This window comes from Sprattus sprattus, assembly GCF_963457725.1.
Source record: "Sprattus sprattus genome assembly, chromosome: 18".
NCBI classification, from domain to species: domain Eukaryota; kingdom Metazoa; phylum Chordata; class Actinopteri; order Clupeiformes; family Clupeidae; genus Sprattus; species Sprattus sprattus.
In genome coordinates this window covers 16,461,352-16,479,359 of record NC_137916.1, presented here as the reverse complement: position 1 = coordinate 16,479,359, position 18,008 = coordinate 16,461,352, and the positions used below count along the sequence as shown (strand labels likewise).

General features: G+C 40.4%; 1 protein-coding gene across 2 annotated transcripts; it reads right to left on the bottom strand.

Annotated features, from left to right (window-relative positions):
- Nucleotides 1–3,619: 3,619 nt before the first annotated feature.
- srl (sarcalumenin) lies at nt 3,620–16,390 on the bottom strand. 2 transcript variants are annotated; one of them, XM_080856716.1, is made up of 7 exons: nt 16,292–16,390; nt 9,814–9,912; nt 9,513–9,608; nt 7,450–7,485; nt 5,832–5,948; nt 5,260–5,493; nt 3,620–4,941 (listed from the first exon to the last, which is right to left on the bottom strand). In XM_080856716.1, the coding sequence occupies exons 1-7, from the start codon at nt 16,347–16,349 to the stop codon at nt 4,133–4,135; spliced, it is 1,449 nt and encodes a 482-aa protein (XP_080712842.1). In that variant the 5' UTR covers nt 16,350–16,390; the 3' UTR covers nt 3,620–4,132. The 2 variants fall into 2 exon arrangements, with proteins under 2 accessions (XP_080712842.1, XP_080712843.1); XM_080856717.1 differs by lacking the exon at nt 7,450–7,485.
- Between the last annotated feature and the right edge of the window lie 1,618 nt (nt 16,391–18,008).

Here is an 18,008-nt window from a genome sequence, read left to right as displayed (position 1 = left end):
TGTCTAAACTATAAACTAAATGTCATAAAGAAAGACATTATTTAAAATGAAGTTATGGTTGAAATAGGATCACTTCTTTATTGTAAGGGTAAGTGTAGGGCAAGAATGGTCATGCAGTTGGACTCAAATGTAGGTTAATTTTATTGAATGTATGTAGCCTACTGTACTGTATGACTTTGATGATGCTAGCTTTGACAGCCCACTCTCAGACAGATCGTAATAAATGTCCTTACAATGGGAACACAGTTTAAATAGGCTTCTCTGCTGGAGATGGCGTTACTATCCCCGCCCCGAATTTAGTGCACATTGCACGTTCGATGCACGCATAGGCTAGCTAATTTCACAGCAATTAACGTAAACAGGTTAACCTGACGTAAACAGCTCCTAAGAGCTACTTAAGAACTCGTGCACGTTGCGCTCGTGCACCTGACTTTAAGTTGATGGTTGGGAAACGCACGTAAATACAAAGTGCTACTTAGTGTACGATGTCGCGAAAATCCACGTAGGCCGTTAAGATACATCGTTATCGGGAAACGAGGCCCTGATTTACTAAGATTGCGACGGCAGCTTAATCTGCGGTCGCACATTAACGCACAGTGTTTTTGCGCATTTTCCGTGGTATTTATCAAACCAGATCCGCGCTGGACAATCTGTGTTTACTCCGCCCTATAGGGCCTGATTTACTAAAATTGCGACCGCAGCTTAATCTGCGGTCGCACATTAACCGATGTGTTTTTGCGCATTGTCCGTGGTATTTATTTAGGAAAAGAAAATGAAGGTTCAGCGAAGAGGAGGTAAATACAGCCGCGGAAAAAATTAAGAGACCACTTCAAAATTATCAGTTTCTCTGGTTTTACTTTTTATTGGTATGTGTTAAAGTAAAATGTACATTTTTGTTTTATTATATAACCTACTGGCAACATTCCTACCAAATTCCAAATACAAATATTGTCATTTAGATCATTTATTTGCAGAAAAATGACAATTGGTCAAAATAGCAAAAAAGATGCAGTGTTTTCAGATCTCGAATAACGCAAAGAAAACAAGCTCATATTCATTTTTAAACTACACAATACTAATGCTTTAACTTAGGAAGAGTTCAGAAATCAATATTTGGTGGAATAACCTTGATTTAAAATCACAACTTTCATGTGTCTTGGCATGCTCTCCACCAGTCTTTCACATTGACGTTGGGTGACTTTATGCTACTCCTGGCGCAAGAATTCAAGCAGCTCGGCTTCTTTTCATGGCTTGTGACCATCCATCTTCCTCTTGATCACATTTCAGAGGTTTTTTTTATGGGATTCAGGTCTCGAAATTGGGCTGGCCATGACAGGGTCCTGATCTGGTGGTACTCCATCCACACCTTTACTGGCCTGGCTGTGTGGCATGGAGCATTGCCCTGCTGGAAAAAACACTTCTCAGAGTTGGGGAACATTGTCAGAGCAAAAGGAAGCAAGTTTTTTTTCCGGGACAACGTTGTACTTTGCCTGGCGGAGGTTTGTAAAAGACCATAAGGATTGAACCAAAGCGGACTGGAGGGTCATCTAGTTCGTCTTCTCTGATGAGTCCAATTTCACAGTAGGTGCAAGACTCTGTGGCTTGTAGGCCTCTCCAGGTCTCCGTCTAACCATCAGACGACCATGTGTTGGGCAAAGCTGAAAGACTAAGACTGAGACTGTCTTATATTGGTGAGCTGATTTTAAGAAATAAGACGTTGCTTCAGGCTATGACATAAAAGGTATTTCCTGCTTGATATGGTTGCCTAGTTGCTAGGCAGAACTAGGGAACACCATGATGGTTACCTTAGCTGATATTACCTGACTGATGTCTCCTCAGTTTAACTTATAATATTATAATAGAAAAGGGTAGAAACCCTCTGGGTGCACCGGCAGCTTCATATTAACATCATTATCATATTGCACATGCTAGCAACTACCAACTGATGGTTCATAGCTAGGTTAACTAGCCTGAGACCTTGCATGTTTTACGCCTCTCATGGAGGTTTGTGCTCCAGGCTTACTGTTCAGTTAAATTCAGTCAGGTGGGAATACACACATCTTTATCGTTATTAAAGACTGAGTGTGATTGAAAATGTGTTATCTATCGCATTTTCCTTTTACCTGAGGCATGGGCTTCAGAGGGAGAGAGAGAGTTTTACCTTACGCTTTACTTTACTATGGTCATACATACTACCAGGTGGAAAAAATGCAAAATAAGGTAGCGTCACAGTTCCCACACATTTTTCCTCTTCTAATGACTTCGGTTTACCAGTTAACATTTTGTCCAAGGCATATATCAGTCAAGGCAGTCAAAGTCTGCGTATAGGTTGCAGTTGCACCAGAAAAGAACATAATCAGATGCTCTAGGCAAGAAATAGTGCAAAGTAGAGGAAAAAAATTGTTGTTTTTGTTATTGGTGTTTAATTATTATTGAGGAGCTTATTTCTTCAAAAGACTTACTAGACAGCTATCTATTTAGCAGGATAATGTCAGTACAAAGGAGAGCTGTGTGAACCAGAACACAAAAGAAAAGTGGTTCTGAAGGAATTGGAAGCCATGCTGGAGATAGAGGTAACAGAAGAGTCCAACAGTGCTGGGTCTAGTCCCATCATTCTTGTGGGCAAGAAGGATGGGTCTATTCGGTTCTATTTGGTGTGGACTATCGCATGTTAAATTAAGTGTTTCAGTTTGATGCCTACTCTATGCCCCGGGTCAACAAGCTCCTGGACTGGGTAGGCACTACAGGCAGTTTGCAGTCCAAAACGAAAAAAGAGGTTAGGAGGTTCTCTGGGCTTTTTTAAGAGAGACTGAACAAGTGCAGTCCAGGCTGCCGGGAAAAGATGTTGAAGAGCATATTCATGTTTCATGTGTGTGTGGGCCGCCAGTGAAACAAACTACCTTGCTGATTATCCTGCTGTCTTCACTTGAGATTGTGCTGAGGATATCTCACGAGAATCTCACAAGAATCTCACAAGAATCTCACGAGAACCTGACGCTTATAACAGCTTTGATAGTCCTGCCCCTGTTTGGCCAAGAGAAAACAACAGCTGTTTTTGTTTTTAAAATGATCCACTATTTGAAATACACTTTCTATATGAGGCACTGATTGCTCCAGGGATTTTGATTTGTTAAACATCCACTGCTACCCTAGAACATCACTTTCTCACTTTCATTACTTCTAAAACGTCAAGGAGTACAGAAGTTGTAGTTTTGGGTTGAAAGACTGAACAGGCAATTCCACAGTGTGGGCAGTTACTTATTCTTATTCCATGCATGTGTAAACTTAATTGGCCAATAAACAAGATTCTGATTCTGATAATACTATTTTCAATTCTTTGATTATGTTATATACCTACAACCCCAAATGATTTACAGGGTGGTTAGGGTATACTTTTTAACAAGCGTTGCCATAAACTGGAGGCTAAGGCGTTCACGTATGAAATAATGTGAAAGCAGTACTACAGGAACTTTTAATAACATTTAGCTAACATGCAGCGTTTAGATGTATTTATCTTCCAAATGTGGGCCCATAAGTTTAGCTTATTCACTAACATGATTGAGAGACTCTCCCATCACAGTCCTACAGCAACATCACTGACAAAAGAACAGCATTGAAATGTTTTTAGGGTAATGACTGGTTCATCCAACTCTTTATTTTGAAAAAAAAAATGTTTTGTCAGAATTTTCTCTACCAAAAATACTTAATAGAAAATGTACACATAGCTGCAACTCTTTGAATTTTCATTTTTATTCACATTCATATGTTTACCTTTTCTTGCAATAATATTCCTTTTAACTTATTTAAATATTTTTTTCAGTCAAATCGCACAGTTCTCAACAGTAGTGTCTAGGAGAGACGAGGGTGAGGTGTATGTAATAAATCTCAGGTATTCAGGCTTATATTCCAATGTCAATCCTTCACCTGTCTGTTAAATGATACCAAACACTGAAACTCACTCCATCCTGCATAAAAATGCTCAGAACTGAATGACTTTCTCCCCTTTCTGGTAACATTTCAAACCAAGCCACAAGATGGGCAGGCACTTGCTCAGCTCAGTGCTCAATGGCTTCTCTCTCAATTTTCATTCTCTTTTTCTCCATTCATTCTTCTTCTCATTCTGTCACTTCCGTCAGTTTCTTCTGTAGCGGTTTTTTGGCTTTTCTCCACATCCGGTGGCCTCGCAGGAAGAGAATATGGGATTTTTGCTGGTGAGGCTGCTTAGTAGGGCTGGAAGATCAGCCGTGATGGCCCTCTCAATCTTTTCCAGCAGGCAGCCACCCATGTAGGAACATTGGGCAGTAAGTGGCTTGAAATTAGTCACTGCGTTGACGCCAAAGAAATCACGGTAGGCATCGCGGTTGGGCAGATCAAACTTGCTGACATTGGTTTTGGCCAGGATGGACTTGAAGATAAAGAATTTGTCTGGGTCATCTACAATCTCTTTAAAAACTAAATCAGGGTCACTGAAAAAGCTCATCCTCTCTTTGAAGGTTTGGACATAGCGGTCTACCAGCAGGCCATGGATGCGCACGCGGATACCATGCTGACGGATGAAGGCTATCTTGTTTTCTAGACGGTTCTCAATCACCTGGTTAAGGTCCTCCAGGAGAGAGATCTCCTCACGCTTGAAAAGCTCTCGACTTGTGTCAGGTGCGTAGTCGTAGGGCCAGAAGGAGCTGACGTAGACACGGGGTGGCTCAGTAACATTGATAAGGGGAGCTAAACTCCAGAACAGGGCACCATACACACGCATAAGGTCCTGGGTTGCCAAGTTGTCAGCTTTGTTCAGGATGATGCGTATTTGGGATTCGCGACCCTTCAGTTGGCGGAAAAGCATTTCCAACTCCAGACCCACATCCAGCTTGGTTGGGTCAAATACCACAAAGATCAAGTCAGCACGGTCAATGAACCACTGGCACACATCATTGAAGGGGTAACCTGTGAAGAGATGAGACAAGGCAATAGAGTTTGATGTGTAAAAAAACAGTAAGTGTGGCATTTCAATTAAGTTTCTAACTGATCATTAAATCCTATGATATTGTGATATCATGATAAGATATAGCTGTATGATTTCAGAAAAGACTAGACTACTGTTGTGATTTCTGTCCTGACCAAGGCCTGCTCTTAGATTTAGTCCTAAAATGTTTTGCTCATGTGAAGGGAAAAACATATTGTAATAAAACTGATATCTTGAAGTGTTTTTTCTGTGGGTCTTTTTTTTAAGAAAGTGATAATCTGGGTTCACAATTTAATCACCTCTCTCCTGCTGCTTGCGATTCTCAATAATTCCAGGTGTGTCGACAAAGGTGACCCTTTCAAGCATCTTATGGGGCATCTCAATGCCAACAAGCTTCTCCAGGAAGTTCTGTCCAAACTTCTCCAGGGGTGAGAAAGAGCGTGAACTGTCAGCAGCCATAACAATGCCCTCCACTGAGCGTATCTTCTCTCCGTGCATTATCACAGTAAATTCTGAGGTAGTGGGTTCAGCGCCTATGACATAGTAAAGAGAAAAAAGCACAATAAATAGAAGATAAAGAGGTGTGTGTATATCAGCACAAAACAAGCTTTGGCATCACACACATACCAACTATTTTTCACTCAGTAATACAGTGGTGTAGATCTAAACCATATAGAATGCACCACATTTCTCCCACTGCAACTTTTATCATCTAAGACCAGCCCTTGAATTCCTTAATGAAATGTTGGACCAAGCACATCCTAGGCTTTTCAGACTTATCTGTATTTCCAATGTTTTATAATGTATTGCCAAGGTCGTGGTGCTGAGACTTGTGAGAGAGCCTAGCTGTGTAAGAACAAAAGAGCAGTACCTGTGTAGAGCTGGTAAGGTAAGTCCTGTAGGCCCAGCAGGTAGTTGATCATAGATGACTTGCCTACACTCCACGGGCCCAGAAACAGCACCATGGGCTTGGAAGTGATTTCTCCATCTGTGGGAATAGCATACAAACCAAGGATTTTTTCTCTCTGTGTCTCTTGATAAAATACAAACACATATGCTGACTAGTGGTCCTCCTCTGAAGTGTGTAAAAACATATTTCACAGTACAGTGCTTTGTCATCAGTTTATTCCTTCAAACCAATTATGTGACAACTTTGAATACACCTGGTATCTAGATTTTTTTTTAACATTGACGACATTAAAAGAGAGGTAATCATTTTAAGACACGTATACTGAACAAAACATATCACTTTGCATACTTCTTGTTTGCATACTTGAACTATTCTACATTTTCCATTGCGAAACGCACCAACTTGCACTGATTTGTGCATGAAGCACATAACCAAAAGAAACTCAGTAGCAACAGCCCAAAGGCACAAGTACGGACACACTCACACAAACACCAGGCCCAGCTCAAATAATAGCAAAAGATTAGCAGCGAGGGAACAAGCCATAAATTAGCTTCTCTTGCAATACATTTTTTAAAGCAAGATCAGGCAAAAATAGACGTACGTCTGTCCCTCATATGAGTCATATGACACATGCACATTTAATTAACCTTATTTGGAGTTTTTCTTAAACTGGACAATAATGTGTCTATATTTTCAAGTGTTACATTTAATGTTTGAAGCCCTGTAGAATCGTGTTGTTCGATTAAATAAATTAAAGGGAAAGTGGTTGACAGTGCAAAGTACTAGAAAAAAAGGAACATTTCTCCTCTAGTGGACAAAACCAGCACAGATCCAGTCATGGAGAAGATGCACGTACGTACATGTATGTCCTGCCATCACAGCTCATATACTTCCTTTGCCAATGCACACTTAGCTAAATGTGCGTATGCACTAACGGGTATCGTCATATCTGTTCTCCATCATCAACACACACACACACACACACACACACACACACACACACACGTATGCATAAAGGCATACAAAATAACAACATAAACATACACTCTCACACATACAAAAAACCATTAAAGATGTCTGCCCATTTTAAAATAATTTACTAAACACATGGATTAGTGTTTGTTTTGTGTCTTGCCTTCTTAAATTATACAGTATTTAGACCATTTGCTAGCAGTTAAAGGTAGGCATACTAAAGCATCCGGGTTATTTTGTGATAGGCACTTTTGCTTTCACATTTAGAATATAAGGACGAGAACTCCCAAAGCAGTCCAAAAGAGCAATGAAAGGCCGGCTTTTCTGAAGCGTTAATTGGTGGTGTGTGTGAGATGGATAATTGGGAAATGTTTTGAAAGGGCTGGAGGGTTCACAGACTCAGTGGGCAGTGTCATGCAATTGGCGCAGACCTTGGTGACAGATTTGGGTATTTTCCTCCAGTTTACTTTCCTGTGCTTGATATAGAGGAGTGGACTGCATGGGATGGTCCCAACGCAGCCATGTCCAATCAAACATCCAAGGTATTTGAAAGGAAGTAAATACCATCTGAAGCCAGGTTTGCATGCAATAGCCCTTTTCTACCAACCTGTGGCTGAGTCCCCCAGCGTTCGTCCGGGGTAGGCTGTTAGGGTAGGAGGGGAGGTGGGGGAAAGCAGATGAGGAGGGTAACACAGAAAGAATCAGATAACAAAGACAGAGAATGATGATAGAGCTAGAGGAAAGAAAGGGAGAAAGAAAAAAGGAAAGAATGGATGAAAGAAGAACAACTCTGTTAAGGAGAAGAGGGTTGTCAAGGAATTTGGATTATGAGGTTGGAGTGTGGGAAAGCGGAGAGTAAAATTAATGTGTGCGCCTTTCATGTTTCCTAACTTCTTACCATGCCAGCACCAAACCCCTCTTGAAAAAAAGGCCTTAACGACAAAAAAGCCCCTGACACTATGAGAAAATTCAACAGGTCAGAAATGTCAACACATGTTGAAGATACTAATAACCGTCTATTTGAAACAAAGAGCTTAGTGAAATCTGTTCTGAATATAGGAGACCATTACCACCGAGAGCAAAAGTTGGGTGTTTGAAGAGATATAGAAGCATCTTAAAAGTTGTGTGTCTTAAAGTACTGTGTTGGAGTTTGATATCTTTGTATTAAGGGCTTTTATTTGTAGATGAGTAAAAAAGGGCTAGCCATAGGCCTGTGCATCAAGGGTCTCCATAAACACGCACACACACACCCACTTGACCAGAAAGGCAGTGGGTTTGATTCTGTTTGAGGGTCATATTTTTGTCATATAACTATATATATATATATATATATATATATATATATATATATATATATATATATATATATACAGGTAGTCCACGTAAGTAGACTGTTCTATAATGGCATACTTAGTTTAAATCAAGATTTGTCTTAGAACCATTCTCCTTGTTTAAGAATCAGTATTTGGAATAATAAGGTTAATTAACAAGCTAGGCCACTAGAGGGCAATCTACGTATACAATGCTAGACTACCTATCATCAGCGCACTTCAGGGCTGTAGTCTACGTGATACGCAGGTATATGCCGTATTACTGTTCTGCTTCAGCGCACTTGACTTCACTTATTCTTTAGCTCCACCTATTATCTTTTCCAACTATTTGTGGTCCGAGAAAAGATGAATTACATGTGGTAAATTTAACGGACTGAGAATCTGAAAGACTTTGGATGTTACATGCAATATCAGCATTTGGAGAAAAGGGCTTTTTTTGCAATGTCTTGCTTCTCTGCAATGTCTTGCTTCTCTGTTTGAATGTTTGACCTTAAAGATGTGTGTTATAAGCCTACAGCTTAACATATGCATACTTCCCATACAAGTTACACATCCAGTCATAAAATACCAAAGAGATTCCAAGGGAGCTCTGTTTATTGTTCACATGAGCAGTAGTTCCACATGAGATATTGTACCAGCTACCCAGCTGTTTCCACATGCAGCAGATCTCCCAAGCAAGTCTTGAGAGGGTCAGCAGAGCTTTCAGAGAGCTCTAATGTTCACATAGTCACTTTGTAGTTTTGTGGAATTATAACCTTCATCACATCCCAGCACAGAGGTTACTAGTTGCCAACAAATGCAACTGAGGTCAAAACGTGATAAAAAAACACACTTGCTCAACCTTTATCGCAACTATTACCTGGTGATTTTATTAGAGACTTGCCCAATACTAGAGAACCCCAGTATTTCCATTCAATTCAATTCAGTGCAGTTCAATTTTATTTATATAGCGCCAAAACAATCAAATTGTATCAAGGCACATTCCAACCTAAGCAAACAGATGCTTGAGGTCTTTAGACAAGAGATTATTATTGGATTATTATTATTATATATTATATGTAAGGATATTATCAGTTCAGAAAAACTTGGTCCACTATACTGTATCACACATGGAATTCCTTGTGTGATTATTGTCTTATTTGTGATTATTTATCTATGTGTGTTCCAAGGATGATGTTTGTTTGCCAGCCATGGTACATGATTGTGCTGAATCGTTTAGAAATTCTGCAGCAATCAAGCATAGTGATGGGTTGAAGTGAACCAATCAGCACCAAAGATAATCCAACTACACGTGCATACCGCCCAATTAGGTAATAGTGAGCAACCAGGCAACTCTTACCTGAAATCTCATGTTGTCGTAATTCATTGTACTTGTAAGCTTGTTCCATTGGCTTGATGGAGGAGTGATAGATCTTCATCAGTTTCTGCAGTGCAGCTGAGACAATGAAGAAGAGAGAGATGTAAATATTGAATCTACTTGTTGGGAAGGCAACCTTTCCCTTCAGATATGAGTTTAAATATGTTTGTGTGTGTGTGTGTGTGTGTGTGTGTGTGTGTGTGTGTGTGTGTGTGTGTGTGTGTGTGTAGCCATGCACATTGGGCAGAGTGTATGGGTATGTGAAAGTTGTTATAGTGTGTACCTGCATAATCTCCAGAGTTTTCCTCAGCGGCCAGTCTCAGAGTCTCTTCGATGTGGGAGCGATCCCTCACGATAGAAGAGAGCACATCCTCCTCCTCATCTGTGGGAATGAGAAGTAGTCATCATTTAAAGGCACAATATGCAACAATTATGCTTCAGGGTTAGGGTTAGGAGAAGCAGTTTAACCTTAAAATAACAGCTTAAAAAAATTGGGGCGCTACAATGACTTAATATGGAGAATTGCGTCCGTGCCAATGCATAGCAGGGTCGATAGGCATATAACTGCGTTCTGTAGTTTTGCCTGCCGATGCCCAACGACCTGACTTTGATTACTTTCTGCCGATCTAGTAAGTAGCTTATTTGCCATCTTGCTTAGTCTTGTGTTGCACATGATTGATGTTTGACTGTGTAAGGACAGTCGTTGAGTAATTAGTTTGTCATAATGTCAAAGTCAGCACATTTCAAGAGATTTCGTTAGTTTTAGCTGCTAGCATACCTTTTAGCGAATAGCTATTTATCCTTAATGCACCTTTAAACAGTGACAACTTTTGTGATATTTATGCTTTTTGTTCTTTTTCATTCGTTATTGGCAATTCAAATATACTTTTTTGCTGTAAAAGGAAGAGGACTACAGTAAAGCTTGATCTTGTGCTTGGCCAGCACGTGTTGTTGCACCCTTTGTGATTGTATATTTAGCTCCAATGCTATGTCTAGCTCAGTCAAACTGTCCGGCCTGGTCCTCCTGACTGGCTGTAATTATCAGCTCTTGGCATACATGGACAGAAAGAGGACTCTGTGCTTGTTGGGTCCTGAAATATACTGTATATATGTAGTTGAGCCATGATTCATTCAAATTCTCTCAACAGCGTGGACAACACTGTTAAAATACACACCTCATGTGATCCTTTCAAAGACATAAGGAATGGTTTAGGGTTTAAAAATGATCTATGAATATTCGCATTGGCTCCTGCCCTGATTAATGTTAGTGTATTTTTAGCCATCTACTATAAATAGGTAACCAAAGGGGGCTTCTGGAGATGCCATGGTTTCACAACATCGGCAATTGAATATGAGGGGAAGGGGGACTCCCCAGTTTCAGAACAGCCCCTTGCAGAATCTCTACCCTTCCCCCACAACTACCACTCAAGCCTTAAGCCATCTAAATGTAGTCACTGATGAAGCCTATTGACCTGCTCGGACTGTCCTTGTGGGCCAAAGAACAGGCATTACTTTATGACCACCCGAGAGATACAGAGCTCAGGTTACACCATAGGGTTGGCACTTCATCTAAAATTAGGCACAGCTGCGTGGTTCAATGGCTCATGCTTCCAGACTAGGTGGACGACACAGATTTTGTATCGCCGCAATAGCCATTGTGGTGCTTTGTGTGTGAGCGATGTGTACATGCCAACTACCTGTGTGATGTGTGCCTGATTTTAGGAGTGAGAACAACACTGGGAAAACATACACAGCAGAAAATGTATACATAATTTACAGCTATTTACAGCTAGACATCAACATTTCCCAGTACGATTTTGGCAATGCTTTTGCTAAGAAAATCAACCACACACTGTGCTAGTAACTAGATACACTTAGAGATCACTCTATGAATAACTTTTCACAAGAAATTGTAGGTGCACATAGATGATTATGATACTGTCACAACATAATCTTTTATCACAAAAAAGCATTTCAATCACCTATTTCTTATTTTTTATTAAATGATGACAATTGCACAAAGCAATACTAATAGGTTGTTGTTGTACAAGAGCAAGGGCGAGGCATTTTGCAAGAAGAAGTCACAAGGGGAAGTTAGTGGGTAATGTAGGATTTACATCTCCTGTTCCTGCTCTCAACACTCAAATGCCGATATTAGAAAGGCGTATTAAATTAAACACATGATTTAAATTTACTGCAGAAATGAGCTCTGCCTTCTAGAAAGACTGGGAAAGAATGAAGGCCTCACCATTTGCCAGCACTCAGGAATGTAACACCCTCACCCCAACTAACCCATACCTCAACTTCCCTTCCCCCCACCTTCTACCGCTAACTGGGGTGCGAACCTGGTGACTACTCGTCTATCTGTCGAAGGGAAATCAAGCCTAGGACAGCAATGCAGAGTGGGACTTCCTGGTGGAAGAACCCATGGCACATAAAGAACTGTCTCTGAATGGCCACGCTGGAGTGTCAATAACCAAGCCAGAAGGCCCCCTCTCTGTAAAGCATCAAAATACGGTTCTTAAAATTTGTTTATCTACTTAATAAGAAGTAATTGAAATCTTATGGATTTATGCACAATTTGCAATGAAAAAGTGCCAAGAGGCCTAAATAACTCAAGAACAACTTGACCATGTGTTAATTACTTATCTAATTATCTTTTATACAGTGCATTTGGGACGTTTTCAGACCCTCTCATGTTTCAGACTCCTTAATCTACACAGAATACTTTACAATGACAGAAAAAGAAATCTGTTAATTATGAAAAATAAAATAACCAATATCCCATTGGCATAAGTATTTGGAACTTAGTAAGCTCTGTTGCATTATACTATTATATCAATGGTCCTTGAGATCACAGTTTTCTGTGCATTCTGAGTTGACCTCTTGCAATTGACATTTTTGACAGATATGCCTGAAGCAACTTGTGCATGGCTACCGCTGTCCACGGTCTTGAATTGAGAGTGTCCGCAATCAAAGAATGTTTGGAATACGAGATAGTAACTTCATAACTATGATAGATCTACTGACACTGACCCTAAGTGATTTGAAGAGCTTCATCATGATAAACTCACCCAAAATGGTTAAATTAACTGTTCACAAATGTGGACACCATGTACGAAACAGTCACAAGATTTGTTTTTAAGAGTTGAAGATTTTACATAGTCATTTTAAAGCTATGCCTTTTCTTGGTCAAATGAGAATGCTTTTACCAAACAAACACATTTGCACAGAACTTCTCAACTCAATATTTATGGAAACCGATCAAATACCAAAATGCTATGGGCCGGTTTAAATTTTTCTCATCAAATTTATCTGCAAAAGTTTTATTCTCTGTGGGAGAGTAAACTCCACTGAACACTCTTCGAGTACAGTATGGTGTTGACAATGCCGGTGACAACATGTTTTAAGTTTTGTGAAAATCTGCTACATAATTGCTGATAACAACGCAGGTAATCGCAAGCATTGCTCTATGTTTGTGCATAAAATAAATGAATTAGCTTTATCAAAAGGAAGAGCAGCAGTCAATGGATTCAAGAACGAATTGTAGGTTACAAAGGGGAACACATGAGTCAACATAGTTGTTCATGATCAATTAACTTATGATGATGATCTGAAACCAACCAGATATATAAAAAAATTCCCCAAATATTTTCAGTGTACTTCAAAGCACACATTCATTGCATACTCCAAAACTAAGCAAATCTATGCATTTGTTTTACTGGCAGAAGAAAGATGGATAATTTTTTTTATATAAATACCACAAGTCAGGAATAAAAATAGAACTATTGGAGTATGATCTAATCGCTCTAACATGACCAATCACTGGCAGTGTCACTCTGAAAATGTAAGCCCTTCTGCTTCAGACTACTTGCTTGCTATCACACCTTCACTCACTTGAATATGTTTCTCTATTTTGGATTGCACCTGGTGTTGTCAGTCACCTTAGCACCCTGAAAATAGACACGATAGTATCTCTATTCTTTAGCATGCCCAGGATTCAAAACATGAATGGCCTGACAAAGTCAACAATTTTTGAATCAGGAAAAGGCTGTCTAGAGAGAATCACAATAGGGAATTGTTGCTCACATTGGAAGAATAGTGTATCCATATACCATACACTCTACAGTGGACAGTAACTGAGATTTTTGTTTATACACATTTATGTACAAATACATACAGGTTAAAGTTAAATCACTTTTAATGGAAATCATGTCAACAGTGAATAGCATAGCAAGGTTAGCATCTAAATAGACAACAGACACACCTACTATGGGGGTAAGCTATCCTCACCTCCCACTTGGCATGGCATCTTACAACTTAACAACAACTTAAAATTAAAAAACAAAGGGTGGTTGATGAGTCCTGAAACTCAGGAATCTAGTTCTAGTTTAGTCTGTCTTGTTTGCCTGAAATAGCTGCCCAGTGGCTTTGCCAAGATGGCTGCCGAGTGGCAAGACTTGCCAAGAATTTGATAAGACGCAATGATGCAGTGTTCCAATGGACAGTGTTTAAAGTAAGGGATAATGTCCACGAGTCAGATTTTATTTTCGACAAATAAATCCCAACAGGACTAATAGGAACACGACACAATGGCTGGTAGACTATACATTATCCCTCCTACTATACAGTTACTTGCCACAACGATACAAGGTAAATCTACCAGGTAAAGCGTGAGTGGGTCACACACACACATGTACCAGGTAAAAGCAACATGGGATAGATAAAACATGTTCATTCACACTTAACGATAAGTATAAGTATTAACGATAAGTAATAGGTGTGGTGTAGTCCCACCCGATTGTTTAGACCGGAGTGTAAAACATACAAGGTCTCATGCTAGTTTACCTAGCTATCTCTAGTTCAGTGAACCATCTTAACAGTTGGTGATCTGCCATTTAAACTGTTTAAGGTTATTTAAGTTTCCTTAGCTAGCTAGTTAGCTAGCATAGCAACTACACAGCCGAAGCAACCAAAAAAACATTTGCTGCATAGCCTGAAGCAGAAAGCTATCTAATAAAAGGCAGTCTTGGGTTCAAAGTGCTTGCAACCACTGGATGTTCGTAAAATGGCTTCACATAGACATTAAACAGTCCTGAGAGAGGTAACGGGACACCAATGGAGCAAGGGCTTACTCTGATATCAATGTAGTGAATGAAGGGAACCCCCGTCCCTCCTCCTTGCCCTCCCCGAACACGTTCATTCAATGGTTGTGATTACCACTGCAAGCGTGTCAGAAGATTGTTGTTAAGTCCAAGCTAAGCTAGACCAAGTGCGTTGTCTCATTAGCATGTCTACATTATACATTGAGATTCGGCACAACAACACACCCTAAAACTAGTTCAGTTTAAATTCAGGTTGTTGTTACATTCAGGTTGGTATGTCTGGCATTACTGCAAACAGAACTGGGATTGAGAAGAATTGACAATTGGGCATAGCAGTGTCTCAGCACCCAGCAGAATGCTGTGATGGCTGGAGCTCTAGCCCCACAGGAGATAATGCATGGCCCTATAAGGCCAGCAATGGGGAATGGAGACCAATTGTGACCGTGCAGAGAGACAGCAGCTGTGGTGTGTGACTAAGGGGTGGGGTGTGGGGCACAGAGACCAAGGGGATCTATAGAAGTTTGGTGTTTGGTTACATGACGCCTTCTAATCATAGGCACCTGACGGCCACCTGGGCCAGCATGGAGAAGGCTGTCCAAGGACAATCAAGGGTGCAGCCATCACCTCCTGAGCCATGCTGGTCAGAAACTACCAGGGCAGTGGGCTTATATGCCAGGGGCACAAGGTTCTTTGATATGCCAGTGTATAAGTGATGAGTATAAGGCAAACATACTCAGCAAACAGAAGAGTATATAATGTTAATAGTGACAGGCTAGAATTGTGAACAATAACATTATAGCATAATTTTTCTCCCTTCCTGTTCATCGATCAGCGAAGAGGCAGTGGCGAGAGGACAAAAGAGAGGAGATAAGAGAAAGAGTGAAAGAGGACAGGCACACTTCAGTCCCTCTCTAGTCCTCTGTGAGCCATGAGTTTCCATCAGCTGGTCCTTCAGAACAGCTGACACACTGTCACAGCCAAAACTACACACATCCATACAAGCCAGTGGATAACTCCCGATTGGCTTAGAAGTAAATGTGTACAAGCATCGACATACGTTACAAGAAGTTTTAAATCTACTCATTAACTTAGATGTAATGAAATCAAATATGCCAGTAGAAAACAAAAGGGTTGTGCGCAGTTCGAACATGCTATCACACCCCCAGAGTTGTCTTATTTTAAACCCATTTTTAAATAGACTTGTCTGGTACTTTGAAAGGGGACACTTCATCCAGCACTGGATACTGAGGTGTGACAGTTTAAATCAGTTTGTCTCTAAAGCCAGCCATACAAACTTATATTGGTCACTTAAAATGTCACTGTACATATTCAGGGTTTGAGCACTGATTTGAACAACGACATGAGGAGCATGTTTTCCCTTCAGCTAAAAGTGCATTCAGAGTCTCCCACAGCATGAACAACATGGACACATGATATGTTGACCTTAACAGTGGTCTCCCAGTTACATTTTTCGTCTGTATTTCTTCATTTAACTTTCTCTATATCTCTATGACCAAGACAAAGATCAGATATTTCAACTAAAGGCAAAGCAAACACACATTGTGAACAGTTTTCACATTTACACTGCTGTTCAACTTGACTCCTACCTCCAAACAAGGGGGTAGAATGAAAAACTAGAGGAAAATGTGTTTTTACCTGCTGTGATGAGGAGGAGCAGAGATAGCATGCAGCAGATGGAGACTATGGCCTTCATGGTGGCTGCCAGGAGAATGTTCAGAGCATTTCGCTCCTTATATACTGTTGGGAAAGGTGAGAGGTCCCGACTAGAAGGGGCAGGGCTGAGCTGGAAGTAGGCGGGCAAGGTCTGTGACAAGGGCGTGTGTTTCTGTGAACACGTTTTTGAAAGTAATTAAGTGTCCGGGGGATATGTGTCAGATAAAGAAATGTCATAGACATGAGTGTGGTGTGTGTGTGTCTGTGTGTGTCTGTGTGTGTGTGATAGACATGTGTTAGAAAACCATTTAGGTGAAGGATGACCAGACATCCCATTGTGACCAGCCCTTTTTTCATGCCAAGGCTTCTCATCAGTCTTCAACGTTCCAGTTTTCACGGATAAATGTCATGCTTATGTCAAATCCTTTGACTGCTTGAATCCTATAATCCAGTCAAAAATAACATGCAATCAATGATCAGTCATTTGTCTTCAGGAGTGTAAATGTAACTGTAAAGTAATGTAATAGTTATAACAAGACACAAAAAGTATTCATACAATTTAATGCTACCACAAGAGAATTTTTTTAGGAATACAGTACTCCATAAAAATGGAGGCAGATAACAATTTGGGTTAAATCAATGAATACGTTTATTAAACACTAACAACACAAACGAACCAAGTAAAGAGAAGAGAGTAGGTTGGCATGGATGCATGTATGTTGGCAGGATATCGGCATAAACAAAAATAGTGATGGGTGTGTGGGTGTAAGGGGGCACATGTATGAATGAGCAAGATCAGAGGGCAAGCTCAATCTGTGGCGAGGAAGGACTCTTGGGGTACATCTCAATATGCTCCCAAGCTCTCGGGGCAGAAACAGTAGGGAGCTGGATATTTTCAGGGTTGTCACATGAAAAAAATCCTACAGTGCATTTGTTCATGCATCAACTGATCACTATGCCCCTTGACCTTAAGTAGTGTCACAACAGAGTGAACTTTTAACCAATCAAAAATCTGTTTGTACATGGTTAAATGACAGTGCCTTGCAAAAGTATGCAACCCCCTGAAAGTCTTCACAATTTTCTTAATTCCAAAAGATATTTTCACAATCAATATGTTTTATTGCAATCATTTATGCTGTAGATACTACCTGTGAGGGGTTAAAGTTGACAGCTCCTGGATGTGAAAATCACTGCCTAGGGGTCATTAGCAAAGTTGTGATATAACAGACTCATCGCATAACTCTACAAAACTATCCTTAAACAAATTTCCATACACCTTCCCGGGCAGCCTCTCCCTCTCCTTCTATATCATATTATGCTAATTCAAAATTAAAAAAAAAAATGTTCCCGGATCAGCCTTGCGTCCAAATCAACTCCATGGATTGGGTGACTGGATCTGCAACCATTTGAATCTTCAGGGTGCGTATATTTGAACCCACTAATGAATCCGTGTTCGTGTGGACCCCAATTTTGCACACTTTCTCACACGATTACGGAATTGCCCCACGTGAAAGCCCCACGCCCAGCCTCACAACCTCAGCCTGATCCCTTATTAACCCTGTTGCGTCACTTCATAACAGCAACAACATAAACTAAATCTATATGATGTGGCACGCCGCGAGTGGCAGCCTCTTTAAGCAGCTGTCCATTTTTCTACTTTTTTCCCCCTCTTTTTGCAACTTTTTTGTGACTTAAATTT